Source organism: Ovis aries, chromosome 10, assembly GCF_016772045.2.
Source record: "Ovis aries strain OAR_USU_Benz2616 breed Rambouillet chromosome 10, ARS-UI_Ramb_v3.0, whole genome shotgun sequence".
Lineage (NCBI taxonomy): Eukaryota > Metazoa > Chordata > Mammalia > Artiodactyla > Bovidae > Ovis > Ovis aries.
Window position 1 is genome coordinate 75,179,296 of NC_056063.1, and position 21,443 is coordinate 75,200,738.

Here is a 21,443-nt window from a genome sequence, read left to right on the forward strand (position 1 = left end):
ACTTCTTCTCCCATTATTAACTACTAGAAAACTGGGCAAAAGAGATGAAACAACTGTTTCTAGATATTTTGCAACCATCAGTGCAGCCCTATGATCTCCGATAAAGGAAATGAATGAGGTGAGCCCTATCAGCACCTTAGCTCTCTGCCTGGACCCAGAAAGGTGAGCCTGAACAGAGTCCAACAGTTCTGCTGACTGAAGAGACTGTCCAGAGTTCACAAGATGTAGGTGAACAGAACATGCAGGACAGAGTCTCCAGAACAAGATCAGAGTTCTCAGCACACACAGACAACAGAGACCCAAACTTAGTAACAACACATTCATTGTGTGGTTTCTGTTTATGTTATGCTTCACCAAAAAAGCTACTAAAAACAAAAACAAAGTCAAGACACAATAACCTAAACTTCAGGTTACCATCCATTAGGGATAAAGAGAAGATCAATAGGGAATAAGAATGGCATCAGACTCCAAAAATAACACTAGCACCTAAAAGACAATGGAAGATCTTCAATGTCTAACTAAGGTAAATTTCACCTTGGATTTTGATACCCAGCCAAACTGTCAATCAAGTATGAATGCAAAACTATAGGTGTTTGTAGACACACTAACTAAAAAACTAAGATCCTATGAATAATTTCCCAGGAAGCAATTGGAGGATGTGTTCCTCTCAAGTAAAAAAGCAAAGGGTGAAAGAAGATGACACAGGATCCTGAAAACAGGGACTCTGACACAGGGAGGAAGGCAAAGGGAATTTTCAGGATGGTGACTGTACAGAGTCACCATCAGATTAGATCAGGAAGGAGGACTGCAGGAGCTGAAATCCTCTCTAGCATCACATAACATCTACAGTTGATGAACAAAGAGAAGCGAACATTCCTTATCTAGCAATATGGACATAGAGCCCAGAAAAAATTTAAAAATACTGGGAAAAGTTGAAAATGATCATTTCAGGGAGTGGGGAGTGGGCAAAGTGAGGGTGATACTGGCAGGAATGTACCTTTAGTGCTTCCTCTCTGTGCTCTTTGACATTTAAACCAAATGAACATACTATTTTGGATGAAAACAAAATTTAATTCTAAATAAACGTGTCAATACATAAGCAAGGGCCAAACCAGAGAGCTGTGTCTCTAACCTTAGTTACACTGGCCCCACAAAACAACCCTTCTTAAAGGACCGAGCTTTGGGCCGATGTCATCAGCAGATACTGACTCATTTTAAGGAAGCATTCTCTGATCACGGTGACTGCGTCTATTGTGAGGAGTCGTCAAGGAGATTGTTCATTAATCACACAGTGCTCTCTGTATGAGGGCCCCTAAGAGAAATGTCTGAATGGGCTTCATTCTGAGATTACTCGGGCAGCTTCTGACTAATTGGGTTGTTTGTATCTACAGACACTGTACAACCAAACGGGTCTCCGAGCTAGAAAGCACAGAGCCAGTGTGTCACCCACCCATAGAAGGCATTAGTTCTTTAAAATATATGCTTTTCCCTCAAATTAATCCCACCTCGTCTCTTCCCTACTCTGACTCCTGGTTCACCTTTCACACCCACTTTAAATTTATAATATCCTATATTTTTGGTATCTTTGTAAATTGCTACCTTAGATCTTCCTGGGAAATGGGAGGGGAGGGGATAAGTGGATGGACGGATGAAGGTGCAGATGGAGAAACTGCCAACCTGCTTTCAAAGGCAATTCCGCACAGGTACGGAAGGAGCCACATCAAACTGTTAACGGCAGCTCTTTGAGAAAGGGAAAGATGGGGGCCAACAGGGACTTCTGCACTACCTGTACTATCTAATCTTCTATAATATTAACATGCTCATGTACTGCGTGTGTGCTAAGTCACTCCAGTCTGTGATCCTATGGCCTGTAACTCACCAGGCTCCTCTGTCCATGGGATTTTCCAGGCAAATATACTAGAGTGGGTTTCCATGTCCTTCACCAGGGCACCTTCCTGACCCAGGGATTGAACCCATGTCTCTTACATCTCCTGCACTGGCAGGCAGGTTCTTTACCACTAGTGCCATCTCTTATGTATAATTAAAATAACATTTAAGATTCACTCTACAACTGTAACAGCACTTATGGCAACAAAAATACCTAATATTGGCTGAATGCTTACCAAGTGCCAGCACTGTTCTAAGCTCTTTACATGTATTGATTAATCCTCTCCATAACCACATTCAGTGCTATCACTAGCCCCATTTAACAAATGAGGAAACTGAGGTGCAGAGAAGTTAAATCATATCTCCAAGGTTACAGAGCTGGTCAGTGGTAGAATGGGGATATGAACTCAGTCTGCACCTGAAACCCAACTTCTTGATCAATATATATGATAATAAAAGTCATCACTGAGATGCTAAGAACTGTCCTGAATATTTCCAAGTTAATTCATCCAATCCTTTAACTTTTTTACCCTACTAAGGAAATATCATTATCTGAATTTTGCATATGAACAAACTTCAGTCAATAGCTGGTCCAAGGTCACACAGTTAAAAAGTAGATGAGCCAGGTTTTAAGAAGAAAAGCATTTGCCAGAGCACTCAGGCCTCCTACAACATAATTCTGCCTGTCTCGCACCCACTGTCTTCTAAACTGATGAAAAACAAACTCAATTTTTACATCTGCCATTATGTTTCTACCACAAATATAGCCATTTTTGGAAGTGTTTGCTTAAATCTGCTAATTCATAGACAGTATTTTTATAAATGAGAAAACTCAATGATAAAACTTGTTTCATATTTACCTGAACCACACCCATACAGGAGTCGAGAAATATTGATCCTTTTGGTTCCTTGGAGATCTTTTCATCTTTATAAAAATTCAAATTGTAGGACCCATCACCAAGTTGAATCAGGTGGAAAAATCGTCTTTTAAATGACTGAGAGAAAAATACACACACAGTGATTGTTTCAAAATGAAAGGAGCCACAATCTCTCTCAATAACTCACAATGATGCCCTGACGTAAAAACCATTTCTCATTCTGACCAGCACCCAGGTAGCTGGGTGAGTTAAGACTCTCCATCACATCTAATAATTTCCCTGCATTTAAATTCTGAGGGGCTGGTTCACTTAACATTCCTGGGTCATTTTTCTCACCCAGAGAATCAGAGATTTTTTACATAACCACCCAGAATCGGGGCAGTGAGTTCTGATTTGGGATGCAGCTGGAAAGGATGGAAACTTTCTCAAATCCCCAGGGTTTCTCGCTCAGAGCAGAAAGTGTTCTCGGCCTCACGATACTGGACATCTTTTCAGCCTCAGGTTTATGACAGTCAGCATTTCCCCTGATTTAATTTTATCTCTCCTGCCCATCCCACCTCCCTTCCATTGCTTCTCTTTACTATTAATTCTGGTCTTTCTCTTCTCCTACTTCTCTCCTGGATAGTTTTTACACTAGTTTTGCTTTTCTCTTGGCAGCCTCCTTTCCAACTTTACCATATTTCCTTAGTCATTGATTTCCATTTTTCTTGATTTTGTTGCAGAAAAGCAAAATTGCTTAGGTGTAGCTCCTTGGTGATGCTCTACGAGGTACTGAGTACCCTTTTTGTAATCAACACAGAGAAAGAAAGGCTATATGGCAACTGCACCTTCACACCAGCCTCCCAATACTCTTGTCACACTGGTGGTTGGAGGGTGACAAGTGGAAGGGAGTGGAAACTGTACCAGTGAGGGTCGATCACTGATCACCAGGGAAGCATCTAATTAACCAGACAATGTCACTTTTGTTGGGAGGAACAGCATACCCATTCATCTTGAGCATCATTCCAAGACCTACAGCAGAAAGGGCTTAATCAGGGGAGAGCAGGGTGATGGGCCTCCTTACCCTCATGGTCACACTTATTGCACTGTTCATGTTGCCTTTGTATAGCCAGCCGTGCTTGGTGATCCCACCCTTCTGAGAGCCGAGGGAGGCGGCATCCTAGGAGAGAAGGACACCACCATCAATCTCCCATTATCACTGATGGCAGATCCGTTCAATTCATGCCAGGTGGCCCCTCACTCCTTTACTGGAAACTGCCTGGCACTTATACCTACTAAGTTCACTTACCACTAAATAAGGGGGACAAGCCTAAATTTCTGCAAACTCCAGTCTATTAAAAAGCAAAGCTTGTTCCAGTCCAAGTTGTTTTATTTTTAAGTGTTTAATGAGCCACAGAAAGTACATACCATACTCCACCACTCAAGTTGTAAGGTCTCGCCCAGTTTCATGAAAAATGTTTTCACATTACACTCCCCTAGAGTTGGAAGACAAAAGCAAATTTCTGGAAAACTTCCCAGAGGCTTAGTTCAGGGAAAGGTGAATAAGAAAGGAAGGAAATATGAGGCAATAGAGAAAGGAGAGATAAAATGCTGGGCCAATAGAAAAGAGGGAAAGAGAGGCAAAAACACAGCAGGGAGAGAGAGAAGGGAAGAGCAACAGCTAGAAAACTTAATAAAACTTGTTTCTTCAAGTTCTGACCCCAACTCTGAGATCTGGGTTTAAAAGGGCATGGGCTGGCCAGATGCTGCAAAAAATAGGTCAGGTATACATCTGTACATACCATAAGCAGACATGAAATACACACACACACACACACACAAACTTTCCATGACACACTGATCTGGGCCCCTTCCTTATTCTCTTAAGATCACCCCCTGGTGATGCCTTTTCCCCTTTAAGGCTGGGCCCAATACACACTTCAGTAGGAACTTTAGGAAGAGAGGACCACACAGTGTCAGTCACCCAGCTCATACCTCCTAAGCACTAGTCTAATTATGATCTCTGTTCTACAATCCAGTAGATAAATGCAGAAGGACCCATCTTATACTTTGTCTGAGATCACCTCAATTTTAGTCTTGGTGATTTTACTGCTGCCATTATTATCTGCAATAATAGAAACAACTCACCTGCCTAGGATTTCACAGTTTGCTGTGTGCCCTTACATGTTATTTCTATCAGTCCTCCTCTCACTATTAATTCACACCAAGGTTTTAATATCTTGTTTTTCATTTCAAATGACCACTGACTCTTCCCAGAATATTTCTGAAGTGGTTTCTGAAATACTTCGCTGCTGTGCACATTATTAATGCCCGCATTGAGCTGAGTAGGGGAGAAGAAGAAATGCAGAGACGGGTGGTACTAACTTTTTTATTAGGTTTTCCTTGCTAGGTGCACGCAATACACTTAATGCCCCAACTCAGCATTCTTTACACATGCCTAGTCATCACCCATCCTCCAACAGCAGGGAAAGTGGGCTGGTTAAAATCAGAGCTTCTGGGTGCCATTTACTTCACTCAAAGCTCTCCCTGAAGAAACAGCCATTTAAAACCTACTGGCTGCCAGTTTGTGTCAAATATCCCTTGAAAAACAACCTAAACCTGGGATCTAAGTTATCTTGATCTTTTTAACAATGTAGCCAAATCTTGCCTTTGAAAACCATCTCAGAACAAATAAACAAGGACCAGAGGAACAGGCAATGCTATGCAGTCCAGTTGAAACAGAGACCATTATTTCAATCAAACAAGACATTAAAAAAAAATTCTTCCCCTGTTTCAAGAAACATTCTAATTCCTATTTTGGATATATGTTGGTAATTTTCCAATGAATCATCTAACTGTGAACTAAGTCGATTTTTAAATCCATAAGCGAGCAATCCTACCTCATCTTTGTCGACCTCCTCGTCCACTTCATAGACATGAACTGGAAGTTTATCCAACTTGGCCAATTTGCTTAAAAAAGAAGAAAGACACTTGTTTTAGAATTACCTAGTCTATGAAGAGATGCCACATTTCTTCTCACATCAGAGGAACAAGCCTTTAACAAATCCAAAGCTGGGCCACTTGGCTGAAGAATGGAAACAACTGACGACATTGCTCCCAAAAGCTATACAGACAAGATGGCATAGCTTGCTGGGAGTTAGGCATATTAATAATGGTAATGTGTACGAAGAAATAAAGACATGGCGAAGAAGGCAATGGCAACCCACTCCAGTACTCTTGCATGGAAAATCCCATGGACGGAGGAGCCTGGTGGGCTGCAGTCCATGGAGTCATGAAGAGTCCAACACGACTGAGCGACTTCACTTTCACTTTTCACTTTCATGCACTGGAGAAGGAAATGGCAACCCACTCCAGTGTTCTTGCCTGGAGAATCCCAGGGACAGCGAAGCCTGGTGGGCTGCCAGATGGGGTCGCACAGAGTCGGACATGACTGAAGTGACTTAGCAGTAGCAGCAGCAGCAGAATAACTTTAATATGAAGCTTAAATGAGGTCACTTTCTTTGAAGTGACTGCAAAGCAGTCTTAATGATGATGGTATTAATGATAAAAAGAGGACAATAACAGTTCCAGCTATTACATGCTAGGCACTGTGCTGCACTCCACATGTGGCACTTCCCTTCATCCTTTAGATGGTGGGAACCGGTGCTAAGACCACTTAACAGATGAGGACACTGAGGCTAACAGAGGGCAGAGGAAGTAGATGACACCACAGACTATAGAATCTATGTTCTTAAGTCACTGTCACAAACTCCTCCTCATCATCACATGATTGAAACTCTTTATTAATGCTCAGAGGTAAAATCCACCAGCAGCAACAGTATTATCGTGTAGTAAACATACTATATCCTCAGTCTGTTCTCTTTCAGTCATGGGAACAGCATGAACAAGCCCATCAGTAACCATAGGTGAATTCAGTTAAAGGGGAAGAATCAAGGCCAGGATGAGTGTTGGGTAAATATAGAAGCAAGGAGCACAGCCATCTGGAGAAGACAATGCTGGAAGGGAGTGTTCTCAGCCGAGGTTTAAAAGAAAAGACTGGGAAGTTGGCTGAACACTCTTAAGGAGTGGCTGAACCACACAAACAGAAAAAAAGAAACAAACAGCTAGGTCCATTGAGAACAGTAAAAACAGTTCAAACTCACAGATGCAACAAACACAAAGAAAAATATATTATTAATAGAGTCTCAAGTACAATTTTCATTGGCAACAGTTACTTTTGACACAAAATCCATCACTGTTTGCTTTCAACTTTCATAATAAACCAAAATTTGCCAACTGTATCATTTCATGATGTGCCACTTTATAGCAGATCTCCTCTCAAGGCAAGACCTATCTATACCAGGTTTACTTTAACTACCCTTTAACTATCAGTCTAAACACACTGCCTTTTGGCATAGTTCAGAATGAGTTAATACCTTAAAGGAAGTGAAGAAATTTGTCTGGGAAAGTGCTTTTTAAAATATAAACTTTGTTCAATATAAAATGCTTTTCATGTCTCTTCAAAATATTCTTTTTAAGATAAAACACACCCCAACATAGTTCAATACCCTTATATTTACTTTGTTTCCTATTTCTCACTTTAAAAAAAAAAAAAAAAACCTCACCTGTTTGTGTTTTATCAGTGGTACCCTGAGTGGTACTGAACACAATTAAACCATCCATGAGTTTATCACTGACCAATCCCATAGTACTAGGTTTAAGTTCTATGGTCAAATTCCCTGTAAACAACAGCTAACCCACATACACACAAAAAGTGAAAAGCATTGAAAGTGAAAGTCGCTCAGTTGTGTCCAATTCTTTCCCACCCCACGGACTATATAATATAGTAAATGGAATTCTCCAGCCCAGAATACTGGAGTGGGTAGCCTTTCCCTTCTCCAGGGGATCTTCTCAACCTAGGATCGAACGCAGGTCTCCCACATTGTGGACAGACTCTTTACCAGCTGAGCCACCTGCAAAGCCCAATGATACTGGAGGGGGTAGCCTTTCCCTTCTCCAGGGGATCTTCCCAACCCAGGGATTGAACCCAGGTTTCCTGTATTGCAGGCGGACTCTACCAGCTGAGCCACCTGGAAAGCCCAACGATACTGGAGTGGGTAGCCTATCTCTTCTTCAGGGGATCTTCCTGACCCAGGAATCGAACCAGGGTCTCTGGCATTGCAGGTGGATTCTTTACCAGCTGAGCTACCAAGGAAGCCTCCACATACACATAAACCATCTAGAAACACGTTCTGTGATCACTCTGATTGCATGTGAAGTTACTCACTTCCCGAAGTGTTTCAAGTACAAAGACCTTTCTCTGTGTGTTTAACCCCATCTTGTGCAGCCAGTTCGTGTACTCACTTTGGAAGCTGTCGAAACTCTCCTGAGTAATCTTCATATTTATAGTTCACAAGATGCCAGTCAGAGTTATAGGTTTTGATGCACTATTGGGAGGAGCAGAAAAAATAGCAAGAGTAAGCGAAAAAGGAAAAAGACATGTGATGACTTCTGGAGAACATTTGGGAAAGTTTATGAATGCACACCCACACCAACATCAAAATAGTTATTTCCTCTCAACCCTCTCATGCCTGAAATTCCACCACAGACAGAGGTCCCTTGAAGCTTAAGACCCACCGAAACATTACACTTGGGAGAGGGGTCATTAAAGTCACTATCATTCGTGGTCCAGGAACAGAGGTTACAAAGAGACAAACCTCACCTCCTCCATTTACATAACAACATGTTGCTTCTGTCTTAAACCCAATAGGTTCCTAAGAAGTCATGTGGCCTCTATGAGAACATGAAAGTAAATGAAAAGTGCGACCCTAAAGACTCTTTCATGGTATTTACAACACATTACAACTTGCTCATTAGTCAGTATTACATACATTTGCCCTCAGCATCTCATTTTATTTATAAGGGATGGTGTGAGGTAACTAGAAAGAAAGATTTAGATTCCAGTTCACAGTGACACCATGACCTCTTCACGTATGCATGCATGCTAAGTCGATTCAGTCATGTCCGACTCTTTGGAACCCCATGGACTGTAGCCCGCCAGGCTCCTCTGTCCATGGGATTCTCCAGGCAAGAATACTGGAGTGGGTAGCCACGTCTTCCTCCAGGGGATCTTCCTGACCCAGGGATCAAACCCACATCTCCTGCGGCTCCTGCACTGCAGGTGGATTCTTTACCCCTGAGCCACTAGGGAAGCCCAAATAAGTATATACTTGTACACAATCAGTGTATTTATGAACACACACCTGAGTGTCCAGATTTTTAATATCTTAGGCAAAATGGATAAGAAAGATAACTACAGATTACATATTTTAAACTATTTGTTGTTCAGTCACTAAGTTGTGGCCGACTCTTTGTGACTCCATGGACTACAGCATGCCAGGCTTCCCCATCCTTTACTATCTCCCAGAGTTTGCTCAAACTCATGTCCATTGAGTGGGTTATGCCATCCAACCATCTCATCCTCTGTTGTCCCCTTCTCCTCCTGCCTTCAGTCTTTCCCAGCATCAGGGTCTTTTCCAATGAGCCAGTTCTTCACATCAGGTGGTCAAAGTATCAGAGTTTCCACCTTCAGCATCAGTCCTTCCAATGAATATTCAGGAATGATTTCCTTTAGGATTGACTGGTTGGATCTCCTTGCAGTCCAAGGGACTCTCAAGATTTTCTCCAGCACCACAATTCTAAGGCATTAATTCTTCCGTGCCCAGCTTTCTTTATGGTCCAACTCCCACATCCATACATGACTGCTGGAAAAACCATAGCCTTGACTATGTGGACCTTTGTTGGTAAAGTCATGTCTCTGCATTTTAATATGCTGTATAGGTTTGTCATAGCTTCCTTCCAAGGAGCAAGCATTAAAAAAAAAAATTAGAAACTGCAAAAAATATAGTTAACCAGGTTAAGTAGCCAGAGAGTCACTTGTTTCATAAGCCATTGTTGACTGCCCACATGGCAGGCACAAGCTGAATTCCAAGGCAGGAACAGAGAACAAGGTAAGCAACCCCCACGAGACTGGGGGTGCAGAAAGTCCAGAAGACAAGGGGTTCGATCAGAAATCAGTACCTGGAGAACTATCTCTAAAGAAGCAGGAATCTGACCGGCTGGTTTCATGACTGACCTTTCAAAGTCATGAAATTCAAATAATATTTTGAAGTTACACTGAAAGGTTTTGTGTGTGTGTGTGTGTGTGTGTGTGTGTGTGTGTGTGTGTGTGTTTTTAAGCCATTAGGTCATCCTCCCATGGACAAGAGGATGGGGAGGAAGTGCTGGGGCACTCCACCCTGGTGGAAGGGGCCCAAGAGGGTGGGGCTGTGCTGGCCCCTGCACACAGAAGTCGCTATTGCTCAAACTGTAGCGATGAAAGAACTCTGATGGAGAGGCGTCCTTCAAAAATTCTATTTTTTAAGAAACTGGGAGAGTTGAATTAGTAATTAAGTTTTATGATATGCCTTAAAACAAGGATCAGCAAACGTTTTCTGCAGAAGGCGAGATAGTGAATGTTTTCGGCTCTGAGGGACACACTGTCGCAACCATCAAGTCTGAGCAGTGATGTCAAGCAGTCACAGGCATCTGTGAGCGAGGGGCGTGGCTGTGCCACAATGTGACTTTCTTTATCAAAACAGGCTGCAGGACGGTGTGCCTGTGTCCTGTTTTAAAACAAACATTTGAGATGATGTAAACATATCAGACTGCATTTGTCTTGCATCAGTGTTACGAGCAGAGCGGCAAAGGAGATAAGGCAAGAAGTTACCTTTTCAAAACAATAAGAGAACATACTTCAGACAATTTAACCACATGTTCAGTTTTTTCAAAAATCCCAACGGCGGGCTTCCCTGGTGGCTCAGTGGTGAAGAATCCACCTGCCAATGCAGGAGACACGGGTTCGATCCCTGATCCAGGAAGATCCCATGTGCCTTGGAGCAACCAAGCCCGTGTGCCACTTCTGAGACTGCTCTAGAGCCCGTTCTCTGCAACAGGAGAAGCCACTGCAGCAAAGAGTGGCCCCCACTCACTGTAACGGGAGAAAAGCCCTTGAAACAACGAAGACCCAGCTCAGTCCAAAATAAGCAAGCTATTTAAACATGGCCCACATCAAAAAAAAAAAAAAATCTTTAACAATCCATGGAATCTAAATGTTGTTATTGTAATTGGCCTTCACTTACAATAGCGTAGCTCCTTTGTAGCAGGCAAATTTATTGACGGCATGGTTAGCTTCTAAACATCAACTAGAAGAATGGGGATAAAAATTCACTGTTTTTTTTTAACTGAAGGAGCACTTCAAGAAACAAGGTTAAAACACCTAATTCATCCATCCCATCTAAAGGCACCTGGAGGAAGAAACAAACCCCAGAAAGAAAAAGAAGGCAATCTCGATGCAGTAATAATTTCTCTTTCCTCCTTAACAAGAGAGTCATTACCTGTATGATCAAACAAAAGTAATAATAATCATATATTGATAAAGGATAGTTATCATACTCATTATTACCTGCCATTTCGTGAATACTGAACTAGTATCAATAAAAAGTTACATGTACAAACATATATATGAAGTCAACAAATACATAAATGCATGTGCTGAGTCTCCCTTGAAAAGAATATCGATGTCTGCCAGGTGTCCACTTACAAGTTACTCTATTTTTAAGCCTATGAAATAAGTTCTATCAAATTTGTGTTTTGTCATCAGATGGACCCCTGTTGACATTTCTGTCCACGTTTCAGACTCGGAAAACTGCACTTTAGTCTGTTGACTATTTTAATGGCCGTGATAAAAATGTAACTGTCTTTCTCTGACACTGTCTTGAAAATACCACTGAAATTTTTAAAGGGGGAGGCGGCGCTAGAGAAAAATCACTTAATGAACACATGAACTAGTGTAGAAGCAGCACATTACCTCTGTCACGAATAGGCTCTGGGCGTCCTGCTGTGCGTTGGGGGGCACGGTGGAGCGCTGGTACCGGTCCTGTCGTCTCAGGAGGGCCGTCTGTGAAGGAGAGCACCAGGACGAGACTTGATGAGTGGAGACGGAAAGGTGCCAGCCTCTTGGGGTGGCGGGCCCTTCCCCTTCCGCCTCAGGTCAGGAACTGCAGACCCCAGACCCCAGCTGGCTCCTTAAAGTGCAAACGGTGAGGGCAGTGGCTCCCAAGTTCCTCTGCACCGCGGGGCCCAAGGACCCACTGCAGGCAGGGAAGAGGCCACTTCCAGAGACCCTCACACTCCCCCACCCCACGTGCTTGATCTAGTTGCCTTTTACTTGCCTTAACTGCCTTTTTAAAATCGTGGTAAGTCAGACATTACGTTTACCATTTGAATCATTTTAAGGGTCCAGGTTCAGGGCCATTAAACACATTCGCATAGTTGTCCATACGCCTCTTACCTGCCTTTTACACCCATTCTTATTTACTGCCACATCCCCAGCGGGACACGTGGCAGGTCCTTAATCCATGTTTGTTGACTGAATCTGTGACTTGTGAACACTACCTTCCCTCCTATAACTTGCAACTGCTCTTGTGTCATGAGGCTTAAATGCATAAAGAATAAAAAGTCTCATGACTTTAGGCAGCAAATCTACCTAATTAATCTACCCTAATTAATGCTGTTTGGAAGGGACTGTAGTGTCAGTATGAGATAACCAGGCCTTGGGTTTCAGAAAGAAATGTTCTAGATTTTTTTTTTCTCCCATCGACTGTAATTCTTGGGTTACTATTAACAGATCAGAGCTATAAAAACAGCACACGTGAAACCATCGTGTTGACAGAATCCATCTTTGGGCTAATTACTAAGCTGGGATTGCCCAGCCTCTGTCCAGCTGTTTCTCTTCTTTCTAAGGCTGGAGGAAACTTCGGGTAAAATCTGTGGTCCCTCCTCCTCCAGCACAGGGGAAGAACTCCAGGGTATACATTGTTTAAAAATTTATTTTTAATTGAAGGATAACTCTTTACAATATTATGTTGGTTTCTGCTATACACCAACATAAGCCGGCCACACGTATACACATGTTCCCTCACTCTTGAAACTCCCTCCCACCTCCCACTCCATCCCACCCCTCCAGGCTAGTTCCCAGAGTCACAGAGCAAATTCCCATTGCTATCTATTTTACATATGGTACTGTGTATGTTTCCATGCTACTCTCTCAATTTGTCCAACCCTCTCCTTCCCACCATGTCCACAAATCTGTTCTCTATGTCTGTATCTCCGTTACTATCCTGCAAATAGGTTCATCAGTACCATTTTTCTAAATTCCATATATATGCTTTAAAATATGATCTTTTTCTCTTTCTAACTTACTTCACTCTATATAATAGGCTCTAGGTTCATCTACCTCATTAAAACTGACTCAAATGTGTTCCTTTTTATGGCTGAGTAATATTCCATTGTATATATGTACCGCAGCTTCTTTATCCATTCATTAGTTGATGGACATCTAGGTTTCTTCCATGTCATAGCTACTGTAAATAGTGCTGCAATGAACATTGGGGTACAAATGTCTTTTTCAACCACGGTTTTCTCAGGGTATAAAGGGCATACATTTTTTAAAGAATCTTATTTCTTGCCTATGTTTCCCCCCTGTGGTGTCCACTTCACCTGTATTCACTCTTTACTTGCACTGTGTCCATCTTTGAAAATAATCAAATCCAACTTTTAGAATAAGCCTCTTTTAGCAATGGCACCCCACTCCAGTACTCTTGCCTGGAAAATCCCATGGACGGAGGAGTCTGGTGGGCTGCAGTCCATGGGGTCACTAAGAGTCCGACACAACTGAGCGACTTCACTTTTCACTTTCATGCATTGGAGAAGGAAATGGCAACCCACTCCAGTGTTCTTGCCTGGAGAACCCCAGGGACGGCGGAGCCTGGTAGGCTGCCGTCTATGGGGTCGCACAGAGTCAGACATGACTGAAGCAACTTAGCAGCAGCAGCATCAGGCTAAAGGAAGAGAAGCGAGGAACTCTGTTCTCTACCTAAGTCCTTACAGGTGAATTGTTGATTTATTCAGCCTCCTCCAGGAGGGCTTTCAACACCCTGGCCCTTGGTTTCATCGTGAAAGTCACAGTGACCCTTATTATACACCTGGTTCCATGAAAGGCCACAGAGATGAGTGACAGTAAGCACTGGAGCATAATCTATTCCAAAAGCTTCAAAGTCGCACAATACAAGAGATTGTCAAAAGTGCTAAGAATCAGGTATAATAAAGAAATTACATACACTTCAAAGGAGGACATATTCTACATCCTCACTTACTGCGTCCTTATCTTGATTTATTTGGTTCTCTCAAGATTTTTAAAAAATTAATTATCACACTTTTAAAATGTTCATGAAATAACTCAGGTCAAGAAATAGGACTTTTAGGGTTATTTCTGGCCCAATCCCCATCACAACATCAGGAAGAAAGAAAATTTACTATAGAATTTTCCTGGTGGAATTAACAACTCAAGAAACTTTAATTATGTGACACTTATCCAAATACTTCTTAAAGGTGAGAAATAGTAAATGAACCTTTTTTAAAAAAAATTATTATTGTGGATCAAAGTGACATTATGCTCTCATTCTAAAAAGAAAGAAACTTTAGCCATTAGAGACAGACTTGACCTTTAGCAGATAGGAGAGCATTGGGCATAATTAAACCAATCAACCATGTGTTTCTAACCACCCACCATACCAGAAAGGTGTAGGAAAGAAGAACACAAAATCACAGGCTGGAATGAGCGGAAAGGGTAGCAGAGTCTAAATCCAACAGGGAGGAGAAGAGAACGCCAAGAAGATGACTCTCAGTCACTCTTTTCGACCCCATGGACTATATATAGTCCACCGAATTCTCCAGGCCAGAATACTGGAGTGGGTAGCTGTTCCTTCTCCAGGGGATCTTCCAACCTAGGGATCGAACCCAGGTCTCCAGCAGTGCAGGCAGATTCTTTACCAGCTGAGCTACTAGGGAAGCCTACTAGTTCTCAGTGCACAGTATCAAATGGTATTCTGGTTTATTCTCTCACAGAGTTAGCTACTACAAGCTAACTGAGCCCAGACAACTCTGGTCATACCAGCCGAAACCCAGTCTCCAGGCTTTGAAAGTTGAGATCTGAATCCAGACCTTGGTGACCTTATAAACCACACCTTGGGGGTGGTCAATAGCTCGTCAATTGAGCTCTGATAGCTCGTCAATCTCTGACTCCATTATCCAAAACCCTTCTGCAGACACATGTCCTTTTTTCCCCTTCCATCCAGACTCTGGGTTCCTTTGAGGGCAGAAGACATATCTTTCTATCTGCTAAGTACTCAGTAAATGTTTCAAGAAATGAATGGATAAAACAGTCAATGGAGATAGAAATAGGAGCCTACCAATAATCATCCATTACTTGCAGCTTTTCTCCCTATTATTTCAAAAAGTCCTCTGGTCCATTATGGAATTGACAAGGGAAGACTGTCGCATAAGTAAGTGAATGCTCTATTTTAATTTCTCCATATATTTTATGTATTAAAAGTCACATTCAGGTAATAGTCTATTGCATGTCAAATCGATTCACATTAAATTTCTGTAGTTTCATTTATCTGACTAACAGATTCCAAATCAATATCTGATTTCTACTCATGAAGACTAAAATTCATCTCAGAAATGAGCTTAGATCTCTTTTTCATTGCTGTGGTATTCTTTCCCACTCATTAAAATCATATTCCTGCTAAAAAACAGGTCTGCAGCCACTTTATATAAATCAACACCAAGGTGGACATGTAAAGAGCGTTAGTCCCATTCCTTTGTTTGGAAATAAATCATTTCCAGTCTACTAAAAAGTCAATGTACAAGGGGTGCCTGTGTGCTAAGTTGCTTAGGTCACATCCGACTCTTTTGTGACTCCATGGACTGTAGCCTGCCAGGCTCCTCCGTCCATGGGGTTCTCCAGGCAAGAATACCAGAGTGGGTTGCCATTTCCTCCTTCAGGGGATCTTCCCCACCCAAGGATCGAACTCATGTCTCTTATGTCTCTTGCGTTGGCAGGGGTGGTTCTTTGTCACTAGCACCACCTGGAAAGCCACAGGTGGCCCCTTTTTCTACTGAAAAAGCTACAAGTCTTTTTTGTGCAAGGGGTAGGGAGAAAAAAAATTACACACTATGAAGTGTGATAAGATCTGGAAATTGAACCTAAACATAGCATTTCAGACAACCTTTGGGATATAAATCTAAGAGCACAAAATACAACTTAAAAATAAAAGCCTTCTTCCAGCTACTATAATAGATTAAATCATTTCCAGTTGATACTGTTACTTAGGTTAAGTCTGGGCAGTGCTTGACGCACAGAAATCCTTAATCACCTTGGCCAAGCATGGGCATGAATCTTATGAGACCTTTCACAAAATTTTAAGATTAATTAAAAAGGAAACTTAACTAGGACTGCAAAAGGAGGAGGAAAAGGTGAAGTTCTCTTCCAAAGGACTTACATAGTGATGCATGAACCCCTGAGAGCCTTTATTGGCTTTATTAGATTTTTTTAAAGCAGTATTTTCTTAAGTCTTTATTGAAACCTTTACAATACTGCTTTTTATGTGTCAGTTTTGGGGCCATAAGACATGTAGGTTCCTTAGCTCCTTGACCAGGGATCGAACTCACACTGCCTGTGTTGGAGGGTTAAGTCTTAACCTCTGGACCAACAGGGAAGTCCCTGAACTTTTTTTTAATGGAGTGAAATGATAAAATGCAGAGGTACCCCCAGACCCCAATAGGAAGGTTACATTTTACGACTACAGCCACATCTAGTTTGGAAGGCCAAATTTCAAATAGAGACTTTTTTATTTTATAAACTTCTTTTTTCTCTTGGCTGAAACGATTCCCTCCAAAAACGGGTCACTTGAATAGCTATGAGCCACATATGGAAAGTGGGATGCTTAGCCCAAGGAAGCAGGGCCCCTGAAGGGTACCATGTCTCCCCTCCTGGGCCCCAGCCCAGGCTTCCTGGCATCTTCCACTCCTCTTCCTACCACTCACTGCTCTCCCCTGATGGCCTGCCACGGCCCTGTTTCTTTAGCTTTAACTTGGAATCCCTCTTACTAATGAATTTCCTGCCCCCAACCTGGCTAGGGCTCCGTCTTTCCTCCACCAGTGCGGTCTAACATGCTACTCTGACCCCACTGAAGCCGGGATACCAAGGCACTCATGTTTCAAACCACAAGCAATGTGAGGCGCATAATTTAATTAAACTTCCTATGGAAGAATTTGAGAAGTGATCTTGGAAAGAGGTTGGACTTGAGGGCCAGGAAACCTGAGTTCTCATCTGAGCTCTGCCTCTAATTAGCTGTATGGTCTTGGAGGAAAGTTTTAACCTTCCACATCCAAGGTTTTCTAGGATCTCCAGGTTTCCTTTGTGGTTTAAAAACTCCACAGTTCCATGGAATTCTAGGTCTCTCTCTCCACAAATGATTTATTATCTGAGCATGACGAATTGCTCTTTGAGAAACTAAAAACTTAAAAAATGTCCATAAACAAGATGAATATCTTTTGATTATCCCACTTATTTTCTTAAAGGAATAGTTTTAATGTGTTTTTATGAAAGGAATTGTATTACAAGGAGGGGAGATTCACTGTGTTGACTTAAATACAGGCTGTTAGTATTAACAAAGATGTTCTTTTGTATCATCATTTCTTTATTTTTCTAATCCTCTCAATTCATAGCACGTGAGATTTTTTTATTAATCATTTTACAATGGGCATTAAACAACCCTCTTCATTCCTGGTGGGAAGTAGGCATATCTCTTGGGTGTTTAAAATATCATTATTTTATAGGACTTCAATTAAGACACTGAAACAAAAGACCCACCCTCCCCCTGGGACACAGGAACAATGAGCTGGAGACAAGATCCCAGAGAAGTGGGTGGGCTGGAACCCGAGCCAGCTGTGCAGATCCACAGACTCTCCCCATCTCTTGGTTCAAAGGAGCACAGGGCTGGGAGTGTCCGCCCTGAGAGAGAAAAACAAACACCACGGGCAGCCCAGGAGGGAGTGTGGGGCTCAGAGCCGGCTCCTCGGGTGTCCTGAGCAGAACAGCCTCAAAGGAAGGCGGGGCCCTAGTGCACCAGTTAGAAGAGGTGCAGAGGGTCCTCCCTGGCAACCAGTCAGCAGGTATGGCTGCAGGGCAGAGAGACAGAAGGGAATACCTAGGCTCCCACTGTCTTTAAGATGGATCTTGGGGCCTGGGGACGGCCTAAAGTCAGAGCAGAGGGCCCCAGGCCCACTCTGACCACCTGCTGGACAGTCCAGCTCACCAGGCCTCAAGAACTGTCAGCTCCAACCCACCCCCAGGCTAAGATGTGGACTATTTCAGCAGGCAACCTCTCCTGTCTGTAATCCCAGATGAAGCAACTGTGTGTCTGTGTGTGTGAGATAAGTCACTAAGTCATGTCCAATTGACTCTTTGAGACCCCGTGGACTGTAGCCCACCAGGCCCCTCTGTCCATGGGATTCTCCAGGCAAGAATACTGGAGTGGGTTGCCATTTCCTCCTCCAGGGGATCTTTCTGACCCAGGGACTGAACTCATGTCTTTTACATCCCCTGCATCAGCAGGCATGTTCTTTACCACTAGCCACCTGGGAAGCACCTGTACTTGTGTTTATTATTAAGTTTGTTTTCATTTTCTTAGCAGAGCTAGCCCTTCATATGCATTTGCCAGAGAACGAGTACTCTGGTCTACCAGGAGCAAGGCACCTTGGAGTGGGGGTGGGAGAGGCCAGGGCTCTGTGAAGGGAGGCAAGTGGGTGTGTGAGAAACAAAAGCCCAGGAGGGCTGAGTTCCCAGGCGGGCTTCTCTGGGGCCCAGCCTCTCTCCCTCGCTAAAGAGTTAAGCCCTGGGTTGAATTTCTATTGTGGTCAGCTGGGCCAAATGGATTTTCAACTATCCCCTGCTAGAGAGACAGCGCCCAATACCTACTTCCTTTCATCTCTGGGTCCCTGCAAATCTGCTGGAAATGCCCCCTTGAATCCGTCTGTTAGTGCACTAAAACGTTGCAAATCCAGCACGGTGTTAGACCTCCCTTTGGATGAGGCTAGGGACTTCGCTGCCACTTACTGGGCACAGCAGTAATGGAACCTTTCCAGATATCTGGGCAGAGGCATTTGTTTCAGAGCAGATGACTCGCTTTCGAGAGGATTCAGTCCCAAGCTAGGCTGGAAACTGAAATTCACCCAGGGCGTTCCCCACATCTCACTGGGGAGATCATGGCTTGGCCACTGACCCACAGTGTTCCATGAAGATCAGACAAGTCCATTTCCAGGGAGGCAGTTTCCTGAGGATTTTCAGTGTTTAATTCACTAATAATCAAGGAAACAAACAAAGCATTGGGACCAGACAAGAGTCCGGAGAAAGATTTCCATTTAGGTTTCTAAAGGGATTTAAACAAACAAACAAAAAAGACAAATTCCCAGGACTTCCCTGGTGGTCCAGGGTTAGACTCCACCTTCCAGGCCAAGGGATGTGGGTTCAATCCCTGGTCGGGGAACTAAGATTCCACATGCCTCACAGCCAAAAAACCAAAACAAAAAACAGAAGCAGTATTATAACAGATCCAATAAAGGCTTTTAAAATGACCCACATAAAAAACAAACAAACAACAACAAAACGCCCAAGAAATGAATTAAAACATCACAAGGACAAGCCTGATATGGACAGAGAAGTGGACATCTCTCTGCCTCTGACAGCTCCTCTTTACCAGCCCCTGCATGGTCCCCTAGCTTCTATCTTTTAATGGTCTCTGTTCCCTCACAGTGTCACCTTGTGGCTTCAAGGACTTTCCTTGTCCATTGCCATGACAACACACAATTTAGGGGGCTCTTGTGTAACAACAAACTGGTTCCAAATAGGAAAAGGAGTACGTCAAGGCCGTATATTGTCACCCTGCTTATTTAACTTCTATGCAGAGTACATCATAAGAAACGCTGGACTGGAAGAAACACAAGCTGGAATCAAGACTGCAGGGAGAAATATCAATAACCTCAGATATGCAGATGACACCACCCTTATGGCAGAAAGTGAAGAGGAGCTAAAAGCCTCTTGATGAAAGTAAAAGAGGAGAGTGAAAAAGTTGGCTTAAAGCTCAACATTCAGAAAACAAAGATCATGGCATCTGGTCCCATCACTTCATGGGAAATAGATGGGGAAACAGTGGAAACAGTGTCAGACTTTATTTTTTTGGGTTCCAGAATCACTGCAGATGGTGACTGCAGCCAGGAAATTAAAAGACACTTACTCCTTGGAAGAAAAGTTATGACCAACCTAGATATATTCAAAAGCAGAGACATTACTTTGCTGACTAAGGTCCATCTAGTCAAGGCTATGGTTTTTCCTGAGGTCATGTATGGATGTGCGAGTTGGACTGTGAAGAAGGCTGAGCACCGAAGAATTGATGCTTTTGAACTGTGGTGTTGGAGAAGACTCTTGAGAGTCCCTTGGACTGCAAGGAGATCCAAACAGTCCATTCTGAAGGAGATCAGCCCTGGGATTTCTTTGGAAGGAATAATGCTAAAGCTGAAACTCCAGTACTCTGGCCACCTCATGCGAAGAGTTGACTCATTGGAAAAGACTCTGATGCTGGGAGGGATGGGGGGCAGGAGAAGAAGGGGACGACAGAGGATGAAATGGCTGAATGGCATCACTGACTCGATGGACGCGAGTCTGGGGGGACTCCGGGAGTTGGTGATGGACAGGGAGGCCTGGCGTGCTGCGATTCATGGGGTTGCAAAGAGTCAGACACGACTGAGCGACTGAACTAAACTGAACTGAACTGTGTAACCCTCAGTGTGCACCCTCCCTGATGGGTAGGCCTGCCTTCCCTCCGCCACCCCTCTGCACAGATGTCAGTCATCTTTCTAAAACTCTCATCCATAGCATCATTGTCTCAGCTTAAATTCTTTCAGTGACCCCCTCACTGCTATCAGAATAAACTTCAGACTGCTCGGTGTGACCTAAGACCTTTGATGACCAGTGGTACTGACTTTCCTGGACTCTCCTCCTGCCCTTCTTCCAACCTCCAGCAGACAAGCTACTTCTCACTCCCTAAGGCACTGGCCCCCTCTGCCTGGCTGGTGGAGTGGCTCACTCCCGCCTCCTGCAGCACACAGCAAGCGATTCTGCTGAAATGACTCAAAAACCCTTGCTGTATCGCCTACCAGACTCAAGCACCGCAGACTGTGCTGGTCATCTTCGCTTCTCCAACACCTTTAATAACATAAACGTCTGGGTGAATGGGTCATCGGGACTTTTAAACAAAGGCTGCCTTGTTTACTTGAAGATCACTTGAGGTGGACTCCCTTGGTGATACAGTGGATAAGAATCTGCACAGGTTCAATCGCTGGTCTGGGAAGAGCCCACGTGCCCGGAGCAACAAAGCCCGCGTGCCGCGACTGCTGAGCCTGTGCTCCTAGAGCTGTGACTCCTGAAGCCCGTGCTCTGCAACAGGAGTAGCCCCCGCTCGCCACAATTAGAGAAAGACTGTGCAGGGCAACGATGACCCCGCGCGGCCGAAAATAAAGAATTTTTTTTAAAAAAGAAAGATCACTTGAGGCTCCAAAGGAGACACTGTCTTAGCAACTGGTGAGACATCAAGGAGCTCTGTCACTGCATAATGTTCTGTTTCCTAAAGCGTCATATATGTACACTTAGAAATGTCAGCAGACCTTTGAGAGTCATAAAAAATTCCATTCCGCTAC

The 21,443-nt window shown here is 43.3% G+C and overlaps 1 protein-coding gene across 24 annotated transcripts in view; it reads right to left on the reverse strand.

The window, feature by feature from the left end:
• The window catches only part of DOCK9 (dedicator of cytokinesis 9), a 288,486-nt gene that overhangs the window by 122,280 nt on the left and 144,763 nt on the right, over positions 1–21,443 (reverse strand). For all 24 annotated transcript variants that reach the window (XM_027973748.3, XM_060394649.1, XM_060394644.1 and 21 more), the window contains exons 3-7: positions 11,653–11,742; positions 8,109–8,191; positions 5,645–5,714; positions 3,829–3,924; positions 2,748–2,882 (exon numbers count right to left, since the gene is read on the reverse strand). In XM_027973748.3, coding sequence (XP_027829549.2) covers positions 2,748–2,882; positions 3,829–3,924; positions 5,645–5,714; positions 8,109–8,191; positions 11,653–11,742 — 474 coding nt within the window. The remainder of the gene's footprint in view (positions 1–2,747; positions 2,883–3,828; positions 3,925–5,644; positions 5,715–8,108; positions 8,192–11,652; positions 11,743–21,443) is intronic.